The sequence below is a fragment of the Panicum virgatum genome, chromosome 3N, assembly GCF_016808335.1.
Source record: "Panicum virgatum strain AP13 chromosome 3N, P.virgatum_v5, whole genome shotgun sequence".
In the NCBI taxonomy this organism is placed as follows: domain Eukaryota; kingdom Viridiplantae; phylum Streptophyta; class Magnoliopsida; order Poales; family Poaceae; genus Panicum; species Panicum virgatum.
Window position 1 is genome coordinate 3924090 of NC_053147.1, and position 21196 is coordinate 3945285.

The 21196-nt window shown below is 48.3% G+C and overlaps 3 protein-coding genes across 3 annotated transcripts; all 3 read left to right on the forward strand.

The window, feature by feature from the left end:
* Positions 1-3721: 3721 nt before the first annotated feature.
* LOC120667178 lies at positions 3722-4752 on the forward strand. The gene has a single exon (XM_039947239.1). The coding sequence runs from the start codon at positions 3880-3882 to the stop codon at positions 4750-4752; it is 873 nt and encodes a 290-aa protein (XP_039803173.1). The 5' UTR covers positions 3722-3879.
* A 12691-nt stretch (positions 4753-17443) lies between these two features.
* On the forward strand, positions 17444-18905 carry LOC120666654. Its single transcript, XM_039946551.1, has 3 exons — positions 17444-18225; positions 18355-18495; positions 18790-18905. The coding sequence occupies exons 1-3, from the start codon at positions 17505-17507 to the stop codon at positions 18903-18905; spliced, it is 978 nt and encodes a 325-aa protein (XP_039802485.1). The 5' UTR covers positions 17444-17504.
* A 163-nt stretch (positions 18906-19068) lies between these two features.
* On the forward strand, positions 19069-20657 carry LOC120667184. Its single transcript, XM_039947250.1, has 3 exons — positions 19069-19804; positions 19952-20547; positions 20652-20657. Exons 1-3 carry the CDS (start codon positions 19069-19071, stop codon positions 20655-20657), a joined length of 1338 nt encoding a protein of 445 aa, XP_039803184.1.
* The last annotated feature ends 539 nt before the right edge of the window (positions 20658-21196 follow it).

The window sequence follows — 21196 nt, forward strand, 5'->3', positions numbered from 1 at the left end:
TCTGCTGTCACCGTAGGGTAATACGAAGAAGGTCCAGCATCATACCCCTGTTGTGATCCTATATGTAAATACAAAAGGAATTAGACTTCATACCACAATTAATTGAAATTAAGATATTGACTATATGTTTACCGAAAGGTCGTGGTGGTGCCTGTGTTGGTTGAAATGACATCCCTGCAGCTGGTGCCATGGTACTAAACTGAGTCCCTCCGTGAGGTTGGTAAGGTGGGTGTGCATCACCTGTATGGACTGAGAATTAATTGTTGGCTTCAAAGTAGGAAGTTAGTAAGTATCCTCACGTACCTGGATAATGCTGCTGAGACCAATAAGGTGCTTGGGAAGACTGCTGCTGTGTGGGACCACAAGGAAACGACGTCAAGGCTTGAGACGAACCGTACGAGTCATCGTACGATGTCCGGCTACCAAAGGCTTCAAGCATGGAATGAGATCTTTGTGAAACTCGGGTCCAGGCCGACTCTTGCTCATTCCTATCCATCATAGATCCCCCTCGAATCCTCGGTGAGTGGTCGACAAGCGGGCGACCAATTGCTATCCTCTCGTACGACCAAAGCTGTAGCAGAATTGGACATCCTGTAAGAATTGCATTGTGCTTATTTTGCACCAATGCCTTGCAGAGGCCACGGTACGTGGCTGCAAGTACCGCTGCACCCCAACTGTATTGAGGCATTTCCTCCACAGCTGCCTCTGCGATCTCCAGTGCGTAAGGCACAAGCACCCTATCCACATAGGCCCCGTGTGAGTTGTTGAACATTATGTATCCAAACAACCACAACAGGTATGCCTCAAGGGATCGAGTGACGCTATCATCATCAGCATCATGTGCCAAATTATCGGGCTGCATAGAAATGATGAATATTTATGAGTACGAGATCAATTATAAAAATGAATGATGAGGCCTTCTTTAGAAAACTTGGTATGAATGTCAAATAATTCAAATGCTATGAATATCTTTGCAAAAAAAACATTTTATTATACTCCATCGTTCCAAATAGTATAAGTTCATTAAGGCCTGGGTGCACTCATTAATGTGAGATGACATTTTCCATCAATTATTGGTATAGTTACAAATTAAAATAGGTGACAAATAATTGGCATGGATTAACATATAGTTCATTATTTAAATAGAGGGCATGGAACAACATGGGTAAAGTGCTATCATTGACAGTACTCATTTGATGGATTTGCAAGAAATATATAACTGCACTAGTAAAAAGCATAACTCTAACATTAATCGTTCCATAACAAGGTATGTACCTGGAACTGGAGGATCCATGCCTTGGCAGGGCCTGTTGCTTTTGGGTGCTCTTCTACATCAATCGCGATGTCAATATTTGCAAAACGCTCTTCTAGATCGTCCAACCACGTAGGCGGGACGACACGAGGCCCTACGGCATCCCCACTGATAGGAAGACCCAGCAGCATCGCAACGTCCTGTAGGGTCGGTGTCATCTCCCCACAAGGGAGGTGGAAGGTGTTTGTCTCAGGCCTCCATCTATCAACTAGAGCCGTAAGTAGAGACCTGTCCAGCTGTACTAAACCACTCTCAGCAAGACGACCTATAGTAAGAAGACCAGCCTCACTCAACCTGAAAAATAGAACGATGAAATGTAAGTACATTATGTACGAAACGTATACGAAACAAACGTATTTTTAAAAACATAATCCGACGACATATCACCTGGGCACCCATCGTGGCTCAACAGGAATAAACTTCGCTGGTGGACGTGGACCCAGTGGATTGGCGGCAGGGGGCCTGCCGCCCGCCAGGGGGCGGCAGGCTCCCGCCAAAGGCTCCCGCGCAAATAAATTTTTTTTCAATTTACATATAAGTCCCTGCCGCCCCGCTGATGGGCGGCAGGCCCCCTGCCGCCCCCCTGCCGGGCGGTAGGGGTACAAAACTGTAAATTGTGATATTGGAAATATATTTCTGTAAAAAATATTTTCGAAAAATATAAAAATAAAAAAGGCGCACCTAAGCAGCCCAAGTGCTAACGTTCTGGGCTTTTGGCATACCCAAAGGGTCCACAAACATATGGAAGGGAATTAAAAAAGAAACAAGCTAGTTTAATTAAAATTGCTGACGGTCAAACACACTATACGCAAGAATTTAGCGTAAGAGAGACGAAAATCGAAGGGTTCTTTTCAAAATTTATCATGCTTTACTTGCTCAAAAAATATTCACGTTGCCTGTGCAACCAACCTGAAGATAATTCCATGAGAAAAAAGTAAGAAATCATCATCATCGACGTCATATTGAATGATACACTACGGTATGAGTATATGACGATAAAATGGGAGCTCAATGGATAAGACCTCTGTGAGATGGCACTCTCAACTAAATGGGAGGAAACTGTGGCGATTTAATATTTTGTCACTAGTTATTAGGCCATGTAATAGACGGAGAATTAGTTAACCTGACAAAGTAGTATTTTGCCACTATTTCTCATGTCCAACACTCTGAATTCACGGATGACGACCAGCAGTATATTACGGTACAATACAACACATTGTTCCGTGCACGTAGTAAATAGAACATGAAAATAAGTACACAAAAATCAGATATATTGTACTACTATGTGTGACTAGTTGGGACCTAGTGGCCACTCGCGATGGCTCGCTTATTCGAGCAGCAAGTTGTTCACCAGATGAAGGCAACATGGACCAGGGCCGTACCGGCAAATTCGAAGGCCCTGTGCGAAACTATGAACTGGACCCTAGTACCATCGTTGCGCCTGCGAGTGCCCAGTGAAATCCGGAAGGTGGAAGTGCAGACGTGACTTGTGCTGTGCCTGGCGAGCGGTTATAGTGGAAGCGAAAAAGATTGCACTGCGATCTGCAGATTTGATTGAAAGACAATGGTCAAGCGGCATATTTCCTCTTCTATGACATATTTGGGCTACAGTTTGCTTCGTATTGGATCAAAATATAACTAAAACAAAATCTACTATATAACTATACCTAGTATACTCGTTATATTTTGGGGCCCCTAAAATTTGGGGGCCCTGTGCGGTCGCACGGCCCGCACGGGCCTAGATACGGCCCTGCATGGACTCACTATGTAAGAAAGACTTATAGGAGACACCAGATGATGGCAACATGGACTGGTCCATCTAGGTAGCTTGGTTCTCAGAAGAATGCTGCCATGATTCATTTTCATACGGTTCATTTGTCATTTCCGAGAAAAAATATTTTTATTTGGTTTACGGATCCGTAATAAAAACCATGCCGCCTCCCTGCTGTTTGAGAAGCTGGTCTGCATCTTTTGATTTATGTGGCAAAAGTACAAAACTAACATAGGTATTCCAAATTTATTTGAAAGATATGGATCAAACTTTACCTTAGCATAGTTAATCTTTATTTGGTTGGAATTTATATAGGGTCAATCTCTGATATGAGTGTAAAATAGCATGTGTTGGGAAACATGAAACTGTGAAAAGTCGATAATATTAACTAGAACGGCATTTTGCGTAACGAATTTGGGAGGATAAATGAGCTAGAATGGTATGCTATCGTAATTAATTACATGATCTAAAATATAATATTGCATCCTTAGTTGCACGGCATGCATTAACATATAACAAAGAAAAAAGACAATTCATTCGCACTTCAATCGATACCGCCACACTCTTTTCTTTTCCTTGAGAAATTGACCCACATTTATACATCACAAGGGGCAGCTATAGTTCCGTATTTTCGAAATCTTCCATTCTATATTTTCAGGGCTTTCATATCTATAGTTCTGTTATCGTGATGTCAACTGTGTATTATACAGATCATTGACGTTTTGGAATAGTTGGCTCAACCTGCTGTATACCAAAAGAAATAGAAAAATCCAAAGTTATTTTTAAGAAAGCATGCATGGAGTACCCACAGCCAAAAAGTTCGCTAGCAGTTTTGATTGGGGCATACAGAGCGTTAATTAAACCTAGCTTTTTGTTACTGAAGCATGCGTGCATTTTGACACAGAAAAGGAAAGGATATATACCTCTTTCTTCATATAGGAGAAGCAAGAACAATACATTATGTTACCTCACAAAGATTTGGCCAACAGTTGGCTTGTTGCTGCCATTCTCATCATCAAATGGTCCAGCATTATATTACAGCGCACGACAAGTAGAGCGACGATGTGACAACCGGCCCGTATCTGATTGCATATCTTTGCTCGTGACCTTGACAGCTATGCTGGTTACTCGTATCCGTTTTATAAATATGCAATGCAATCACGGTCCTGCAACCACAAGTTCAGTTAAATTTCAGTTGAAATCGTACGTGCTCTCGAATAATAAATCTGCAGTGAAACGTTATGAATTTGTCGTACTATATATCCGCTGGCAGGAGAAGACGGGCTACTTCTTCTGCCTGGAGGACCGCGCCCTGCTGTGCCGGCCCTGCGACGTCGCCGTCCACGCCGCCGGCGCCCACGTCGCATCCCACCGGCGCTTCCTCATCACCGGCGTCCGCGTCGGCGGCGGCGTCGTCGTGAGCCCAGCCACCAGCAGCGGCAACGGGAGCAGCAGCGCTCCCGACAGCTCCGGCAACCCGACGACCTTGCCCGACAAGGCGCGGCCATCGTCGTCGGTCAGCGCAGCGGCGGCGACAGAGGGCCTTGGCGGTCAGCAGTGGCCGTGGAGTGAGTTCTTGGCAGACGACGTTGGCGTTGGGATGGACCATCCGGACCTGTGCTGCCCTGCCGAGATCTCCGAACCTGGCTCGTCCAGCCTGACGGGATGACATGTATGTTCAGAGATCACTAAGCTAATAAGCTGATAATACTTCATGGCATCAACTGATCCAACAAATGTAGTATCAGCCTATCAGGTGATTTTGTTAGCTTTAGCGTCCTGCGGACCATCTACTTCAAAGTCGAAACAACAAATTAACAGAGCCTCGAGCAATCAAATTGCGGTGTCGATGTATCTGATTGATTGGTACGGTCTGCCGGTATGTAGCGGCGCTCTGGCGAGGCGCTGCATTAAGCGGAGGATCGGAGTGCTTTACCCTGATGCGGGGATCGAGGGGGTGTCTATTTATTGCTTTAAGCGATTTCCTCGGCTCCCATTGCAGAAGGCACCCCGCCCCGCCCCGCCCCGCGTCCTCCGCCCCCGCACCTTCGTCCTCTGCCCCGGCCGGCGGCTCTCCCCGCCGCGCCGTCCGCCTACCAACCACCGCTGGCGCATCCCCGCCCTCCCCTAACCTCTCCGGCGCCACGCCCCCGCCCGGGACCTGGCCCGGCCACTGGCGCCCACCACCCCGGTCGGCGGCGCTCCGCCGCGCCGCCTCGCCGCCCGCCCACACACCGCCAGTCGATTCCTCCCCCCACTACCTTCTCTTCTATGTCCGGTGGACATGGAGCCCTCCGCCACTGCCGCCGCCACCCCAGCAACCCCGGATCCTAAGGCCGCCGCTGCCCTCCACCACCTCGGCCGCCGGCGACCTCGCCGTCAGCCGCTCCCCTCACCAACCACCCTCGCCGGCCACACCCTGCCCCTCCCCCCTCCCCTAGCTCGCCGGCGGGCACTCCCCACTCCCTGGCTGGAGGTAGAAGATAAATAGTACCTTCTGCGATAACTCCACGCGGAGTCGCGAGTGCGATAAATAGACACGGCGGGGATCGACCCTAAGAGCACCCCAACAGCTCACGTATAATTTTAGCTAGAATTGAAGATTTAGGGGTACTTAAAAAAATAGAAAGCTTACTACAGGGTGGGGTAAACCAAAAGACTCTGTATCTTTACTCTCTATATTTAAAAGTGGGCCCTGGTGCATGGACGTTGCCGCTACCACGCGTCGACGCAGCCGCGAGCAGGCGCGTTGGCGCAAGATCGAGGCCTGGAGCTACGTTTTGTCGCCGAGCAGGAAGGAGCCTGAGCAGGGCCCTCGTAGGTGCAGCACTGAAAGAAGGTCGCCGTGTCTCAGGTACATCTCGTCATCTGTGCTTTTCACAATCTAAAAGCTAAAGCATATGACCTAACTCACGTATTTTAACTCAACAGCAAGCAAGATTTGATCTTGCCTTTAATCAGATCAAGGACACAACACTTATGTTTTCTGACAACGAAAGCAAGAGCGCGAACTACCCACCTCGACGAAGTTGGTGAACTTGGGGTCCCGGTTGACCACGAGCTGATGCACCTGGATTCACATCAACCAAGAACCAAGAAAAAATCACCACTGGATTCACATCTCGTCATCTGTGCTGCACATGCAAGAGAAGAGAAGGCCCAGCAGCAGTCTCCGTCTGCCCAGCGCGGTGGGGTCTGCCCCGAGCAACAGCCGCCCTAAGCGGGAGGAGCCGGACCGGCGGCGCGCAAGCAGAAGAGACAGGGCGCGCGAGGCGGGAGTGGCGCGGGAGGGTGGGATGGGATCTGAGCGGGATTTGGGGGGGAGATGCCGAGTGCGGTTCCCGCGCCTGTAGTACTGGCTGGTGGCGGCCTTCTTCGCCGCCGGGCAGGCGGACACCCCCTCGGAGAGCTGCAAGGTCGCCGCCGACCGCGTGAGGTTCGAATTGAAGCACGGCGCTCACCCTTCACCGACGGTGGTCATCGGACCCAGGACCGGTGATCCGTAGTCGCCGTGGGCTCGCTGGAATCGCACCGGAGCGCCGTGTCCGGAAGCGCGGCGCTCCAAGGCATGGAACTGCGGCTCATCCGTTGTTCGCCGCAGCGGGCAGGGCGCCTGCCTGCCGCCTGTCCAGTTCCTCCAGCCGCTGGCACTACAGCTCTATGGCTACGACCACTTCGGCGACGCCCGCGTCGTGGTGGAAGCCGGCGTGTCCGAAGCTCCAGGGCGCGATGGGGCTGCCTCCCGAGAACGATAACGACCAAGCCAGACCGCGATCTTCGCCAATCCAGGCCACACATGCCGGATTGAACGGCCTCCAGGTACCCAAGGGGTAGACGGTAATCCACCCCCCGGCCTCGGTAACTTCACGCCTACTAGGCTCGCCAGAGCACCGCCGCGTTCCCACCGCATACCTGCTCCCGGAGGCCGGCGTCCATGGCGGACCCGGTTGCATCGGCCGCCGGAGTAGTTAGTGGAGCATCCAGTGGCCTCGTTGACGCCGTCCTGCGCCATGCATTCGTGCCCAACGCCGATCCCGTCGCTATGGTGGTGTTGCCGATGAGACGACGACGCAAGGTGTTTTTCTCCGGCGGCTGGAGCTCGGGGGACCCGGCCGGGGCGTCTGATTCGGCGCTGCTCACTCCAGATTGAGTCGAGATCAGAGAAGACGGCAATGCCTTCATCATCGGAAGCATGCCTTTTGGGGGGAGATTGGTCGCGATTGAAAATTCAGCGCCAGATTAGCTGCAGTCCTGACCTCCAGATTAACTCCAGATTAATAGCAGCTATGTCATGTCATCTACTGACCACCAGTGAGATGGATGCAGGTTCTTCAGCCTGCAGAACGTTGATGGAAGCCTTTGGCATAATGCTGAACAATCTGAATTCTGAAACGACTGAAGCAGGTGCGAAATCGATTTGCACAACAATTAGAATTCAGAAGCTTTCTGTCGCTCACCGTCGGAAATGATTCAGCAGCTTGAGGGCTTGCGGCGGGGCGTGGAGCGCCGGTCGATGAATAGGCGGCGCGCCGGACATGGAGCCCTGCCCCCTAGGTCGCCGCCGCCTGGCGCCTCCAGTACACGGAAACACGCCGGCAGCCGACGAGGGCCCGCCCAGCATCCCCAACCAATGGCGCGGACGTCGAAGCCATGGAGACCGCCCTGAGGAGTGCGTTCCTGGACGTGTGGTCCAGTCACAGCCTCTGCAAAACAGGCGAGCTCCATGGTTTACTTTATGGCTGCCTCGGACGCCGCGGCATGCCGGCCGGCATCCCCGGCGCAGGGCACGAAGACCCGCAGAGGTCGTTGCCGGTTGCGCCGGCTGTCGTCGTCGACTATACCCCCGGCCGGGATTCCATCGAAATTACGCGGCGGCTGCACTGCCCTGCCGGCGTGCTCGAGCAGCTTAGCCGCTGTAGAGCTCCGCCGCTCGCCATGCTGGCGCATTGCGCTGCGCCCGACCTCCGTCCGGCTCTCGAGACCAGTAAAGACCAAGTCAGACTGCGACCCTATCAAATCCGTGCCGCACATGTCTGACCGAACGGTCTCAATGACCCAAGGGGTGGACGGCAAATGAACTACCGTCCACCCCTGACCCCGGCAGGCCCTACACGAGCGCCGCCGCAGCTTCGTTCTCCGGCCCGCCACACCGCCGCCGCTACCCTCCATATTCCTCCAAGCAATCATCCGCTAAACTCTTGTGCTCCCCGCAACTACTGGGCGCCGCGAGCTTGTGCTCGCACGCTGGCTGGGCATGGGCGCATGGCGGACATGGTTCTCGCGCGCGCACCTCGCATTCGTCTTCCCCCAGAACGTGCGCAGCTGTGAACGCGAGGGAAGTGGCTCGTACCTCGGTTCGCCCGAGCATCATCGTGTTCCATCCGAATACTTGATCCCGGAGGCCGACGACGTCCATGGCCTACCTGGCTGCATCGGCAATGGAGTAGGTACAGCCACGGGCACCGACCTCTCCATTGCCGTCCAACACGAGCGAATATCGCGCCGCGGCCTCGCCGACGCCGTCCTGTACCACTCATTCGTGCACAACTCCGGTCCCGACGCGACGGTGCTCATCGGTGTTTTGCTCTGGTGGCTAGAGATCGTAGGACCCAGCCAGGCGTCTGATTCAGCGCCACAGCGAGCGAGGCTATCTCCTTCCAAGACAGCAATCGTCGCACCTCAGCCATGGAGACCGTGCTGAGGAGCTCGCATCTCTATGGCGGCCTCGGATGCTGCTGCATGCCGGCGTGTCCGCGCACAACACAGTCAAGATGAAGATCGAGCAGAGCCTGTCTTCTTCGTAGGACGATGCCCCGCCCCGGCGTCTGCCGAAGGATGCAGCAGCGCCGGCACTGCCGGCGTCCTGGAGCAGCGTGGGCGCCGCCGAGCTCCGCCGCTCGCCATCCTGGCGCCATGCGCCCGACGAGACTGGAAACGACCAAGTCAGACCGCGACCTTGTCGAATCTCGGCCGCACATGTCGGATCGAACGGCCCACAGAACCCAAGGGGTGGACGGTACGCTGCCGCGTTCCCGCCGCTGCCCGCCTCCGTATCCTCGCTCCCGGCCGCCTGCGTCCATGGTGCTGCGCCATCTGCGGCAAAGTCGACAGCTAACAAGCCAAACACGTTCGTGCGGTTGGTGCAGCGACTGCGAGAGGCCAGGTCGGCCAGGACGAAGGCATACCGCCCATGTCAGTGCCGAATGTTTAGCTCTAGACCAGACCTCCGCACGCACGCATGCTGTTCCGGCGGCTCGAGCTCTGCTCGTCACGCTCGATGGCTCAGGAGTCAGGACAAGAGAAGACGACGACGCCCATCATCAGAACTTGAGTACCATGCCGCGGCTCACTATTAAATTCCTCTGACGGACCACAATTGGTTGCAACTGAAAATTCAGACCACTGATGGATCAGACTTCACTCGAGCAATACCGTCCACCCCTGCCCGCATACCTGCTTCCCGGAGGCCAACGCGCATGGGTTGCATCGGCCACCGGAGTAGTTAGAGGTGCAGGCACTGGCCTCCAAGGCTCCAACTAGGGCGACGACCGCGCCACGTATGGCAAGGATGTGGCCTCGCCGCGACATGCCGGCCGGCATCCCCGGCACAGGGCACGATGACACTCGGAGGTCCCTGCAGGTTGCGCCGGCTGTCGTCGTCGAGTATACCCCCGCCGCCATCGAATGAACACGGCGGCTGCACTGCTCTATCAGACTTCATTCTTCAGTCAGAAGAGCAATGCCGAGTAGTCTTTGACACAAGACAAGTAGCTTCAGAAGGTGAAATCGACTTGTCCGACAATATAATACATCTGGCCTGGTTCCCAGTAATTCTTCCCAGGTCCGTGTGGAAGCTTTTAACGTATCTTAAGAACAGTGTCAGATTGTTTTTTTTTTAAAGCTGGTGGCACCAAAGGGAAAATAGCATCAACAGAAGGATCCATGAAATTATGATAAACACAGGATCTTCGCTACATAAGAACAGACAAATTTTGAAAAAAAAACCTATATTGATCAGTTTTTTCACTCGAGGTGTTCCTCATCAGACTCGATATCACTCGATATCAGACTCAATTTTGAAAAGAAAAACCTATAGCATCAACTCGAGTTTGTTTGGGATAACCAGTGTGATCAGGCTTTCCAGACTTTAAGAAAGCTTTTAACGTCGGCTCCTGTTCTGGCTCAGCCAGATATCACTCGACCCTTCGATGTTTATTGTGATGCATCAGGTACGGGCCTCGGCTGCGTCCTTATGCAAGATCAGCGGGTGATTGCTTATGCTTCCAGAGCACTTAGGCGACACGAAGAGAATTATGCCACTCATGATTTGGAATTAGCAGCAGTGGTACATGCACTAAAGATCTGGCGTCATTATCTTCTGGGTAATCCTGTGCATATATACTCCGACCACAAGAGCCTCAAGTATATCTTTACTCAGAATGAGCTGAACTTGTGCCAGAGACGGTGGTTGGAATTGATTAAGGATTATGATCTGGAAATTCATTATCACCTGGGTAAGGCCAATGTTGTGGCAGATGCATTGAGCAGAAAGGCAAGTTGCAATTGCACCTCAGCAACACCTATGCATGCAACTCTATGCCAAGAGATGGAGAAGTTGAATCTGGCTATAGTAGCTGAGGGTACACTTACCAATATTACCCTCACTCCAACACTGCGGGATCAAATTATTGCTGCTCAGAGAAATAATATTGGCATGGAAAAGATTAGGCAAAGGCTCAGGGAAAGTGACCTTCGTGTGGCATGTTTTCAGCTTGATGGCGAGGGTGTGTTATGGTTTAAGAATCGGCTGGTAGTACCTAAGGATTTGGAACTTCGGAAGCAGATTTTTGATGAGGCTCACCTTTCTAGGTATTCCATTCACCCGGGTAGTAACAAAATGTATCAAGACCTCAGGCAGCGGTTCTGGTGGACCAGGATGAAACGGGAAATCGTGAAATATGTGTCCGAGTGTGACACCTGTCGGAGGGTTAAGGTGAGCCACTTGAGACCAGCCGGCCCTTTGCAGCCCCTGAGTATTCCCTCCTGGAAGTGGGAGGACATCAGTATGGATTTCATTGTCAGCTTACCCAAAACCTCCAAGGGGTATGATTCGATATGGGTTATTGTGGATCGTCTCACTAAAACCGCGCATTTTCTGCCGGTAAAGACCACACATACGACAAAGCAATATACCCAGTTATATCTGGATCGTATTGTGAGTCTACATGGAATTCCAAAGACAATCATTTCAGACCGGGGTGCTCAGTTCATTGCCCGATTCTGGGAGCATTTTCACGCGGCCCTCGGCACTCAGCTCCTCCGTAGTTCGGCTTATCATCCACAGACCGACGGCCAGACATAAAGGATAAATCAGATATTGGAGGACATGCTTAGAGCATGTGTGCTCACCTATAATCAAAAATGGGATGAGTGCTTACCATTGGCCGAGTTTGCTTATAACAATAGTTATCAAGAAAGCATCAAGATGGCTCCATTTGAGGCCTTACATGGACGGAAATGCAGAACGCCATTGAATTGGTCAGAAGCTGGGGAGAGAACTTTCTTTGGGCCCGATATGGTAAACGAAGCAGAAGAGCTGGTTCGGGTTATTCAGGAAAATTTGAAGATTGCTCAATCCCAACAAAAGAGTTACGCCGACAAGAAGCGTCAATCTATCATGTTTCAAGTGGGGGATCATGTCTATCTGCGGGTATCTCCAATGAAAGGGGTTCAACGATTCGGTGTGAAGGGAAAGCTCGCACCTCGCTATGTTAGGCCTTTTCTTATTAGTGAGCAGTGTGGACCAGTGGCATACCGCCTAGAGCTTCCTGCTCACTTATCCGCGGTTCATAATATTTTCCATGTCTCCCAACTCTGAAAGTGTCTCCGTGTTCCAGAAAAGATGGTTGGCATCGAGAAATTGCAACTAGAGCCCGATCTTGTCTATCCGGAGCAACCAATAAAAATTGTTGATTTCAAGACTCGGGTTACTCGGAATCAAACCAGCAATTTTTATAAGGTTCAGTGGAGTAATCACTCCGAGCGAGAGGCTACTTGGGAGACGGAGGACTTCATTCGGTCTAAATGTCCGGAATTGTTACAAATGTATCAAGGTACTCACCAAGTTCCATTTTCCTCAATCTAGCACATCCATTAAATCTCGGGACGAGATTTCTTTTTGGGGGAAAGACTGTAACACCCAAGTGTTAAACTTGGGTTTAACTAGCTAACTAGTGACCAAATTCTCTCGGTTACAAGTCGAGTCGCAAATCGACTAAAAACTCGATTTCAAATCCTGGAGCCAGCGGAACCCGGATACTCCGGGTATGAATCCGGAAATTCCGGATTTACCCGGATACTCCGGATATTCTTCCGGATACTCCGAGCCTGGAACTTTATATCTCTTGTTTTGGTCCTTTTAATGTTTCCAAACGTTATAAACTCTCTCTCACTCTCTCCCGTTCTCTCTCTCACTCTCTCCCGTGCTCTCTCTCACCCCAAACCCTAGAGACCCAAAACCCTCCCTCTACCCTTGATCCAAGGCCCACGGGAGCTTCACTTGGGTGGTGGATCATCTATCCCGCGTGCTCCATCCCTGGACGGCTTGGGTTCAAGCCCTTGGTGCAAGGAAGAGCTTTCCCCCAAGGTAAATAAGCTAGGGTTAGGCAAGTCCCGTGTTCTAGGGGGTTTGAATCGATTTCCTCCGGTCAATCATCTTCTTATGAATCAATCTACTAGGGTCTAGGTGGGATTCGATTTTTGAAGGTTGGCTTCGCTAGAAATCAGAGTTTCAGTTTTGGGGGCGAAAGTTGTGCCAAACTCGGATACTCCGGGTATTATCCCGGATTCTCCGGAAATGTCGTCCCGGAAACTCCGGGTTTAGACCCGGATACTCCGGGTTTGGGAATCCGGATGCTCCGGATATTAGTCCGGATATTAGTCCGGATATTCCGGGTTATGCAGAGTTATGGGCGTTGGGTTATTCGGTTAATAGTAATTATGATAGGTTGGGGTTAATTTCAAAGTTTCAAATTATTTTGCATACATTCTCATATCATTGCATATGTGTAGCCGATGCCGCCGAGGGAGCCGTGTACGAGGTGGTTGCGGAGCCACAGGAGCCGCAGGGGCAAGCCCCGCAGGAGGAGGTTTGCGGGGAGTCGGCCCAAGGCCCAACTCACCCCAGTGTTGAGCAGCAGACGCAAGGCAAGCCCTAGTGCACATCCTATTATTTTAAGTTATGACACCTATATATGTCTTTAATACTTGTGCATTAAGTTCAGGAATTGTTTGGAACCCTAGTTGCATGATCCGTAGGATTCCCTGAGATATACTAGTATGTATAGGACGGTAGTAGTGCTATACTTAATGTTTGCGGTAGAAGACAAGTGGTCTCCTGCGCTCGTGAGATATAGGATGTTTAGAAGTCGAGTAATTTTCAGTTACTCGCAAGATATAAGATGTATTCATATTCCAGTACTTGAGTTGTGAGTTTGATATTGAATAAATGGAGAATTTAGACAGGACGGGAAATGATGAGGAGACATAGGTATGGCAGCAGGACAGGGTTCCTGGGTGTCTTAGTCCCGTCTGTGTCGGTTAAGGACCGGTCGTTGTGGCAGTGCTGATCGGGGATTGAATTGTACTAACTGCATGCCGGGAGTAGGAGGTAGTCGAAACCGGTAAGCCTGGTACTGCCTTGCTTCGAAAGTACAGGACTCCATCTCACCTCCTGGGGTAGTCGAGTAGTCGCAGAGAATTGGGGATGCATGTATTACCTTTGGTGGTCTCATGTTGAGCTCGGCTGACCATATGATGGTGGGGCGGTCCTGTAGTTCGAGGCGGGGAGGGGAAGGGTTTGTGCGTGTGGTCCGACGGGGATTATACGTGCCGTGTTGGTTAGGTCCACCTTGCAAGGTTAAATCGGATCGATTCGCCGTGTCTCGTGGTTATGAGGGCCTTGATATCTTTGTCACCTCGTAGAAATGAACTAGAGATGTTAGTGATAAATGATGAAATTATTTTGAATCATTATTGTAATGCTCCAACATGATTGTGTAGATATGCCAACATTAGATGAGAGTCTTTCTATATAGAACTTGTGGCTAAAATATTGAAAGTAAGAATTCAACCTTAGATGCTTTTCTGCAAAACATCCACCAGCCGGAGAGTCTTGCATGTCTAGATATGTGGGCTAAGTTATACCCACTGGTCGGGTAAGCCTTGCTGAGTATTAGAATACTCAGGGTTTGTTGCCACATTTATTATTACAGGACACCTGGACGTCGACTTCTGCCCCTATTGTGTCAAGTTCATCTGCCGGGATGCAGAGGGGTGGCAGGTCGAGGAGCGAGACCCTTAGACTAGGGCTTTGTCGGGATGTACACTCGTGGGCAGAGTGTTCAGCCTTTCTGTTGTTGCGCGGGCCGGTCTGACCGGTCATGGTTAGTCAGGGCTTTTGAAGGCTAGAGTAGTTGTAGGATAGTCTATTTGAATTTTTGTACCTCGGATGTAAAGTTTGTAAATTATGCAACTTTTGTAAATTATGTGTATATTTGAACTCGGGTTGTAAAACCTAACGTTTCGTCCCCCTATAGTGTTTGTATTTTCAAGTATTATGTTGTGCTTGTACCATCTGCGCCCACCTTCGCGTGGGACTACCGGTGTTGTTTCGATCGGGCCGTGGGTTGAGAAAGGATCGCCAAATTAAGCCGTTAAGCTAATGAGCCCGATGTATTCAAATGACGGTCATTACACTTAATTAGAGTTTTAATTTGGCGGTTCCGTCACAACTGTTCCGTTCCGTTTTGTTTGTTCGAAGACGGCGATATCAGCCGCAAGACAGCAGTACCGACTTACGAGCTCAGGTTGATAGAAAGAAAAACTTTTTTGTTGACATGAACAGCCAAGGCTCTGCTTCAATAGGGAAAAACAACACAGATAATGGGCAGGGATCAGAGCCAACACGTTCAATTACAAAATCATCTTACAACCAGACTTTTGGTACTGGTGTTCCAAGAGAACAGAATGAAAGTCATAGTAATGATGATAAAGGGGGCGAGGATACACTTCCCAGCAGAATGAATAACATAGAGGGGGCAATCTTGAATGATAGTCCAAAGCACGATATCCCAATTTGCATAAGAAAAGAAATATCTCAGGAAAATAGCTGTAACTCTTCAGGCCAAGGGAAAAAAGAAAGCCTTTTCAAAGTTCTGAACAAGGGGAGAAAGATTTAATAATGGAAGATACTAATGGTGCTGGCTCTATGGAAATGGCCTTAGTGGCGGTCCAGCCAACTGGACCACCTTATACTAGAGCGGCTTACGCAGATGATGAACCATATGAAGTAGTGAATGGACAAGTTAAGAGGTAGAGGAAGGAGTATGAACCCACACTGAGTATATCAGCGGTGGCTGGGACCCAGCCCCGCCGAAAGCCATGAATCTCTTATGTTGGAACTGTCGAGGTTTAGGGACGGATGTAGCGAAAATGGCCTCTCATGCCATATTTCAATATAATGTTTTGGCGATTGATGACACACGCAACACTTGAACTAATGTGTTTGCTTAGATGATATACTCAGGCTTTCAGGTTCAAGTGATGACAAAGAGAAGAGAGGCGAAGCTAGGCCCGAAGGGCCGCCCCTACGGTTGAACCGACGCCAAGCAAATTACACACGTCGGTGCATTGACTTGAGCACGTCTGGGAGTTTTAGTATCACCGGTTAAACCGACGTAAGGCAAAATGTACTCATCGGTGCAATGACAGAGATGGCCTGCGGGCTAGGGTTTGGCACCGGATGAACCGACGATAGCAAGTTTGAATACGTCGGTGCAATGGCAGAAGCAGACCAAGAAAAATGCATACATCGGATGAACCGATGATGCACCGGTTAATGGCATCGGTGCAGTTGTCCAGAGAATTTGTTTTTCAAGGATCAGAGGACAGTTGCACTCACCGGTTAAACCGACGCTAATATTACATACACCGGTCGATTGCGTCGGTTGATTGCCCGTACACGTAACGGCTAGTTTTCAGTGGGCAGTTTAGTATCACCGGTTAAACCGACGATGACAATTTGGGGAGCATCGGATTAACCGGTGTTAAGCACATTTCTGGCAGCTTTTCTCCAACGGCTATATTTGCTTGTGCTGCCTATATATACCCCCAAGGCCGCATCATTTGAGTGTGCTGGAGTTAAAAGAAGTATACTAGAGCTAAAGATCATCTCCAACCACCATAGAGCTTCATTGTACATCATATAGGCTTAAGCACACTTGTTAGAGTGCTTAGTGCTTGATTAGGGATTAGTTCTTGCGAGAGCTCCCTTGAGAGAAGTCTTGCTGCGGCAAGCAAACACTTGTACTCGTCGTGTGACCCTCCGACTTGGTGTGGAGTGGCAACGACACTTTGTGCGGGGAAGGAGGCCCCTACTTGGTGTTAAAGCTCCAAGATAGTGAAGACGGTGCCGTGGTGACGCTTCGAGATAGACGGTGGCGGTGACCTCGTCTTTGTGACTTGGCGTCACTTAGCCTTTGCTTGTCGGGAGCCTTGGAGGCGTGGCAAGACGGTGATCAAGCGAAGAGACTCGGCATCCCACTTGTTCTTTGTGAGCAAGTGGCCGTGGACGTAGGGAGGGACTTTGGTGTCCTAACCGAACCACGTTAAATCGTGTGTCTTGGTGTCTTCACGGGAGTTTGCATATCCTCTCCCTTACCGCTTTACTTACCGCATTACGTTTCCGCATTTACTCTTTCTTGCTTACCTTTACTTTCCTAGTTAGTTTGATTAGGATTGTCTATAGGTTGCAAGTCTTTTGGGGTAAGTAGAGGGTAGCATAGATAAACCTTAATCATAACTAGCATGTGTAGGACGTGTTAGGTTTATCTTATGCAATTAGATTGAGCCCTAGGATAGAAAAGCGATTAGCGACCCTATTCACCCCCTCCCCCTCTAGGGTCGGACACCCCGGTGATCCTTACAACGGACTCGACAGTTGGTGAGCTTCGTCATTTGGTGAAGCGATATCGTCCCTCCCTCCTGTTTTTATCGGAAACTAAAATGAGGGATACCAAAGTGAGGAAATTTATGTGGTCTCTGGGGTTCCATGGCTGTTTTGCAGTTAGTAGTGAAGGAAAAAGTGGAGGTTTGGCTTTATTTTGGGTTCAGGAATGTATAGTTTCTCTGAAGCATTATTCTCCAAATATTATAGATGTTACTATAGGTTCAGAAGCAAATCAATTATGGAGAGCTTCTTTTGTCTATGGTGAGCTGAGGTCTGAATTGCGCCATAATTTTTGGGATCTTTTGCGCTTTGTTCGTTCCCAGTGGTCTGGACCTTGGCTCTGTGCCGGGGATTTTAATGAAGTCCTAAGCAGCGATGAACATCTGAGCAGAGGGGAAAGAGGGGAGCAGCAAATGAGGTTATTTAGGGATTGCCTTGAAGACTGTGAATTATCTGATTTAGGCTTTTCTGGGCCAAAGTACACCTGGAATAATAGGCAGGTTGGAAGTGACAATGTGAAAGTACGCTTAGACAGAGCAGTGGCAAATGGTCATTTTATCCAACTCTTTGAAGATTATCATGTTGAAAATGTCATCACATCAACTTCAGATCATTATGCCATTCTTGTATCAATTAATCGAGATTCTCAGTATAATGATAGGAGTTCCTTTGATAACAATTTCAAATATGAAGCAATGTGGGCAAGAGCACCAGATTATAATGATATTGTTGAAAAGAAATGGAAAGAGGATTTTGAGGGGCCTAGAAATCTCCAATCATTTTGGTCAAACCTAAGCAGAATGGCGACCTCTTTAAAACACTGGAGCTCAAGAACTTTTGGGTCTATCCGGAAGGAAATAAAAAAACTTGAACGACAGTTGGCGATGCTTCGTTCCTCAAGTGCCACACCAGCTTTTTCAGTTGAAGAGAGGAGAATTGAACGAAAGCTATGTGACTTATTTGAATGTGAAGAAATTATGGCTCGCCAACGTTCTAGAGTGGATTGGCTCCAAGCGGGTGACCGAAACACTTCATTTTTTCATGCCAGAGCCTCTGCCAAAAGAAAAACTAATAGAATTTCATATCTATTGAGAGAAGATGGTACAAGGTGTGAAGACAGAGAGGAGCTTAAAGGTATGGTCCGTGATTTCTATACAACTTTATTTTCTGCAGAACGTTGTGACCATATAGATGATATTCTTGAGGCCATCCCGTGCAAAATAGACCAAAGCATCAATGAAATGTTATGTAAACCCTATACAGATGAGGAGATACGTGAAGCTCTGTTCCAGATGGGACCGACCAAGGCGCCTGGTCCTGATGGCTTCCCGGCGTTGTTTTACCAACGCCATTGGGATTTTTTACAGGCTGATATCTGCACAGCTGTTAGGGATTTTCTACAAGGTGATGCTATCCCAGATGGTCTCTGTGACACAACTATTGTTTTAATTCCTAAAATATCAAAACCTGAGAGGTTGAATAATTTTCGTCCAATTAGTCTATGCAATGTGCTTTATAAAATTGCATCAAAGGTCCTTGCTAATAGACTAAAAAATTTCCTTCCGTTTATTATTTCTGAAGAGCAAAGTGCTTTTGTCCCAGGCAGGCTTATTACAGATAATGTTTTAGTTGCTTATGAATGCATGCATACCATTCGTAAACAAAAGGCCAACACCTCTTTCTTTGCTTTGAAAATAGATATGATGAAGGCTTATGACCGGGTCGAATGGAAATATCTTCAGGGAGTTTTAAGTAAGATGGGTTTTGCTGATGGATGGATCCAAACTGTAATGAAATGTGTGACAAAGGTGTGATATGCTATACGAGTTAATGGTGAACTCTCAGAGCATTTTATTCCAACAAGGGGATTGAGGCAAGGAGATCCCATCAGTCCATACCTTTTTCTCTTATGTGCGGAAGGCCTATCTTGCTTAATGAAGAAAAAAGAAGCTGAAGGTAAAATAAACGGTGTAAAAAATGGGAGAACTGGACCAGCAATATCTCACCTCCTTTTTGCAGACCATAGTATTTTTTTTCATTAGAGGTGATATGAAGAACCTTCAAGCTCTTAATGAGGTGTTGCACTTGTACAGTGAAGGAACAGGCCAACGGATTAATTTTCAGAAATCATCACTTTTCTTTGGTGACAAATGTCCGGAACAAGTTAAGGACAGAGTTAAATCATATATCAATGTCCGTAATGTAGTTGTGCAAGCAAATTATTTGGGCATGCCGTCTTGGGTGGGGAGATCTCCTACAAGCACTTTCAATTTCTTACCTGAACGTATGTGGAGGAAAATAAGAAGCTGGAATGGTCGCCCCCTTTCAAGGGCTGGTAAGGAGGTTATGTTTAAATCAGTCATTCAAGCAATCCCAATATATGTTATGAGCTGTTTCCGCCTGCCAGCTGCAATTTGTGATAAGATGAGGACAACAATCTCGAATCATTGGTGGGGCATTGAAGAGGGTAAGAAAAAGATGCACTGGCGTTCATGGGAATGGCTGACCGCCCCTAAAGCCATGGGTGGCATGGGGTTTCGAGATATGCAAATTTTTAATCAAGCTATGTTGGGCAAACAAGCTTGGAGAATTCTAACTGTTCCTAATTCTCTTTGTGCGAGAGTGCTCAAAGGGCGCTACTTTCCTTGTTGTTCTTTTTGGGATGCGTCTCAGCCCCGAAGTTCATCTTTCACATGGCGCAGCATCATGTATGGTAAGGAACTTTTAATGAAGGGTATCATATGGAGAGTTGGAGATGGGAGAACAATTCGAATAACTAGAGACTACTGGGTTAATGATTCCAGCATGCTTAAACCAATTGTCTCCATATCTGATAATTCAAATGTGTATTCTCTTATAGATGGAGCAGCTGGCAGCTGGAATGAAGAGATGGTTCGAGCTTGTTTCAATGAAGATGATGCTGAAAAGATTTTGCAGATACCTCTGTGCCATACGCCTTGTGAGGATTTCCCAGCTTGGCTACACACTAAGTCAGGTATCTACACGGTTAAATCAGCTTACTTTTTAGCAAGGCTAGAAAGCTTCCATGTCTTTTTGGGTGAAAATGGTAGAGGTGAAACATCTGATCAAAGTAAAATCTCTAAGTCCTGGAAACGTCTATGGGCAATTCAAGCACCACCTAAAATGAAAATAGTATTATGGAGAATGGCTCATGACTGTCTGCCAACCGGGTCGCAACTTAAAAAAAGACATATCCTTGATTTTGATGCGTGCTGCTTTTGTGGGCGAGAAAAAACCGTGGAACATGTGTTTTTTATGTGTCAATTTGCTTCTGAGATATGGCGCCAAGTACGAAAGTGTTTCAATATAAATTATAAGATGCATGCTTCTGCTAATATTAGACATTGGCTTTTTGATTTTTTAGAGGCCGCAGAGGATCATGAAGCAACAGTTTTTGCAATCACAGAATGGCACATTTGGGAGTCAAGAAATGCAGTTAGAAATGGTGAGAATATGATGCATCCCCAATCCATTGCACAACGAGCAGTAGCTTACATAGAGATGTTTCTGTTACACGTGACACAACCAAAAAATCAAAGGTGTGAGTCTAATTTCTCTGTATCTAGATGGACTCCACCGCCGATTGGTTGGTTGATGCTCAATGTGGATGCTGCTCTTTTTAAAAATCCATCTCGTATTGGCGTGGGTGTAGTAATCCGCGATCACGATGGGGTTTTCAAAATGGCCTTTTGCAAGGTGATGCATAGGATTAAAGATCCTGAGATGGCTGAAGCTATGGCAGTCCGATGTGCTGTTATTTTTGCGAAGGAAAAAAATCTTCAACATATTGTTGTTGCATCAGACTGTCATAATATCATCAAGATGTTACAATCACAAAATCTAGACAGATCTGAAGTTGGTGCTATCATATGTGATATAAAAAACTTAGTAAGAGAGGTTACATTCTCTTTTATGTATATTCGTCGAAGTTGCAATGAGGCAGCTCATGTAATGGCTAGGCTAGCAGATCAATTCTCTGAATCTGTTTGGTGTAATGAAGCTCCGGATGCAATCCGGGCTATCCTTTGTAATGACCTTTATAGTAATTAGTATGAAGCTGCCTTTTCAAAAAAAAAAGGATTGA

Coding starts and splice junctions, on each gene's coding strand:
- LOC120667178 (XM_039947239.1), top strand. CDS start 3,880: ATGGAGTACCCACAGCCAAAAAGTTCGCTAGCAGTTTTGATTGGGGCA.
- LOC120666654 (XM_039946551.1), top strand. CDS start 17,505: ATGAGGTTATTTAGGGATTGCCTTGAAGACTGTGAATTATCTGATTTA. Junction 18,226..18,354: donor AGACAGAGAGGAGCTTAAAG/GTATGGTCCGTG, acceptor AACCCTATACAG/ATGAGGAGATACGTGAAGCT. Junction 18,496..18,789: donor TGTTAGGGATTTTCTACAAG/GTGATGCTATCC, acceptor CTTTGAAAATAG/ATATGATGAAGGCTTATGAC.
- LOC120667184 (XM_039947250.1), top strand. CDS start 19,069: ATGGGAGAACTGGACCAGCAATATCTCACCTCCTTTTTGCAGACCATA. Junction 19,805..19,951: donor ATGGCGCAGCATCATGTATG/GTAAGGAACTTT, acceptor ATTCTCTTATAG/ATGGAGCAGCTGGCAGCTGG.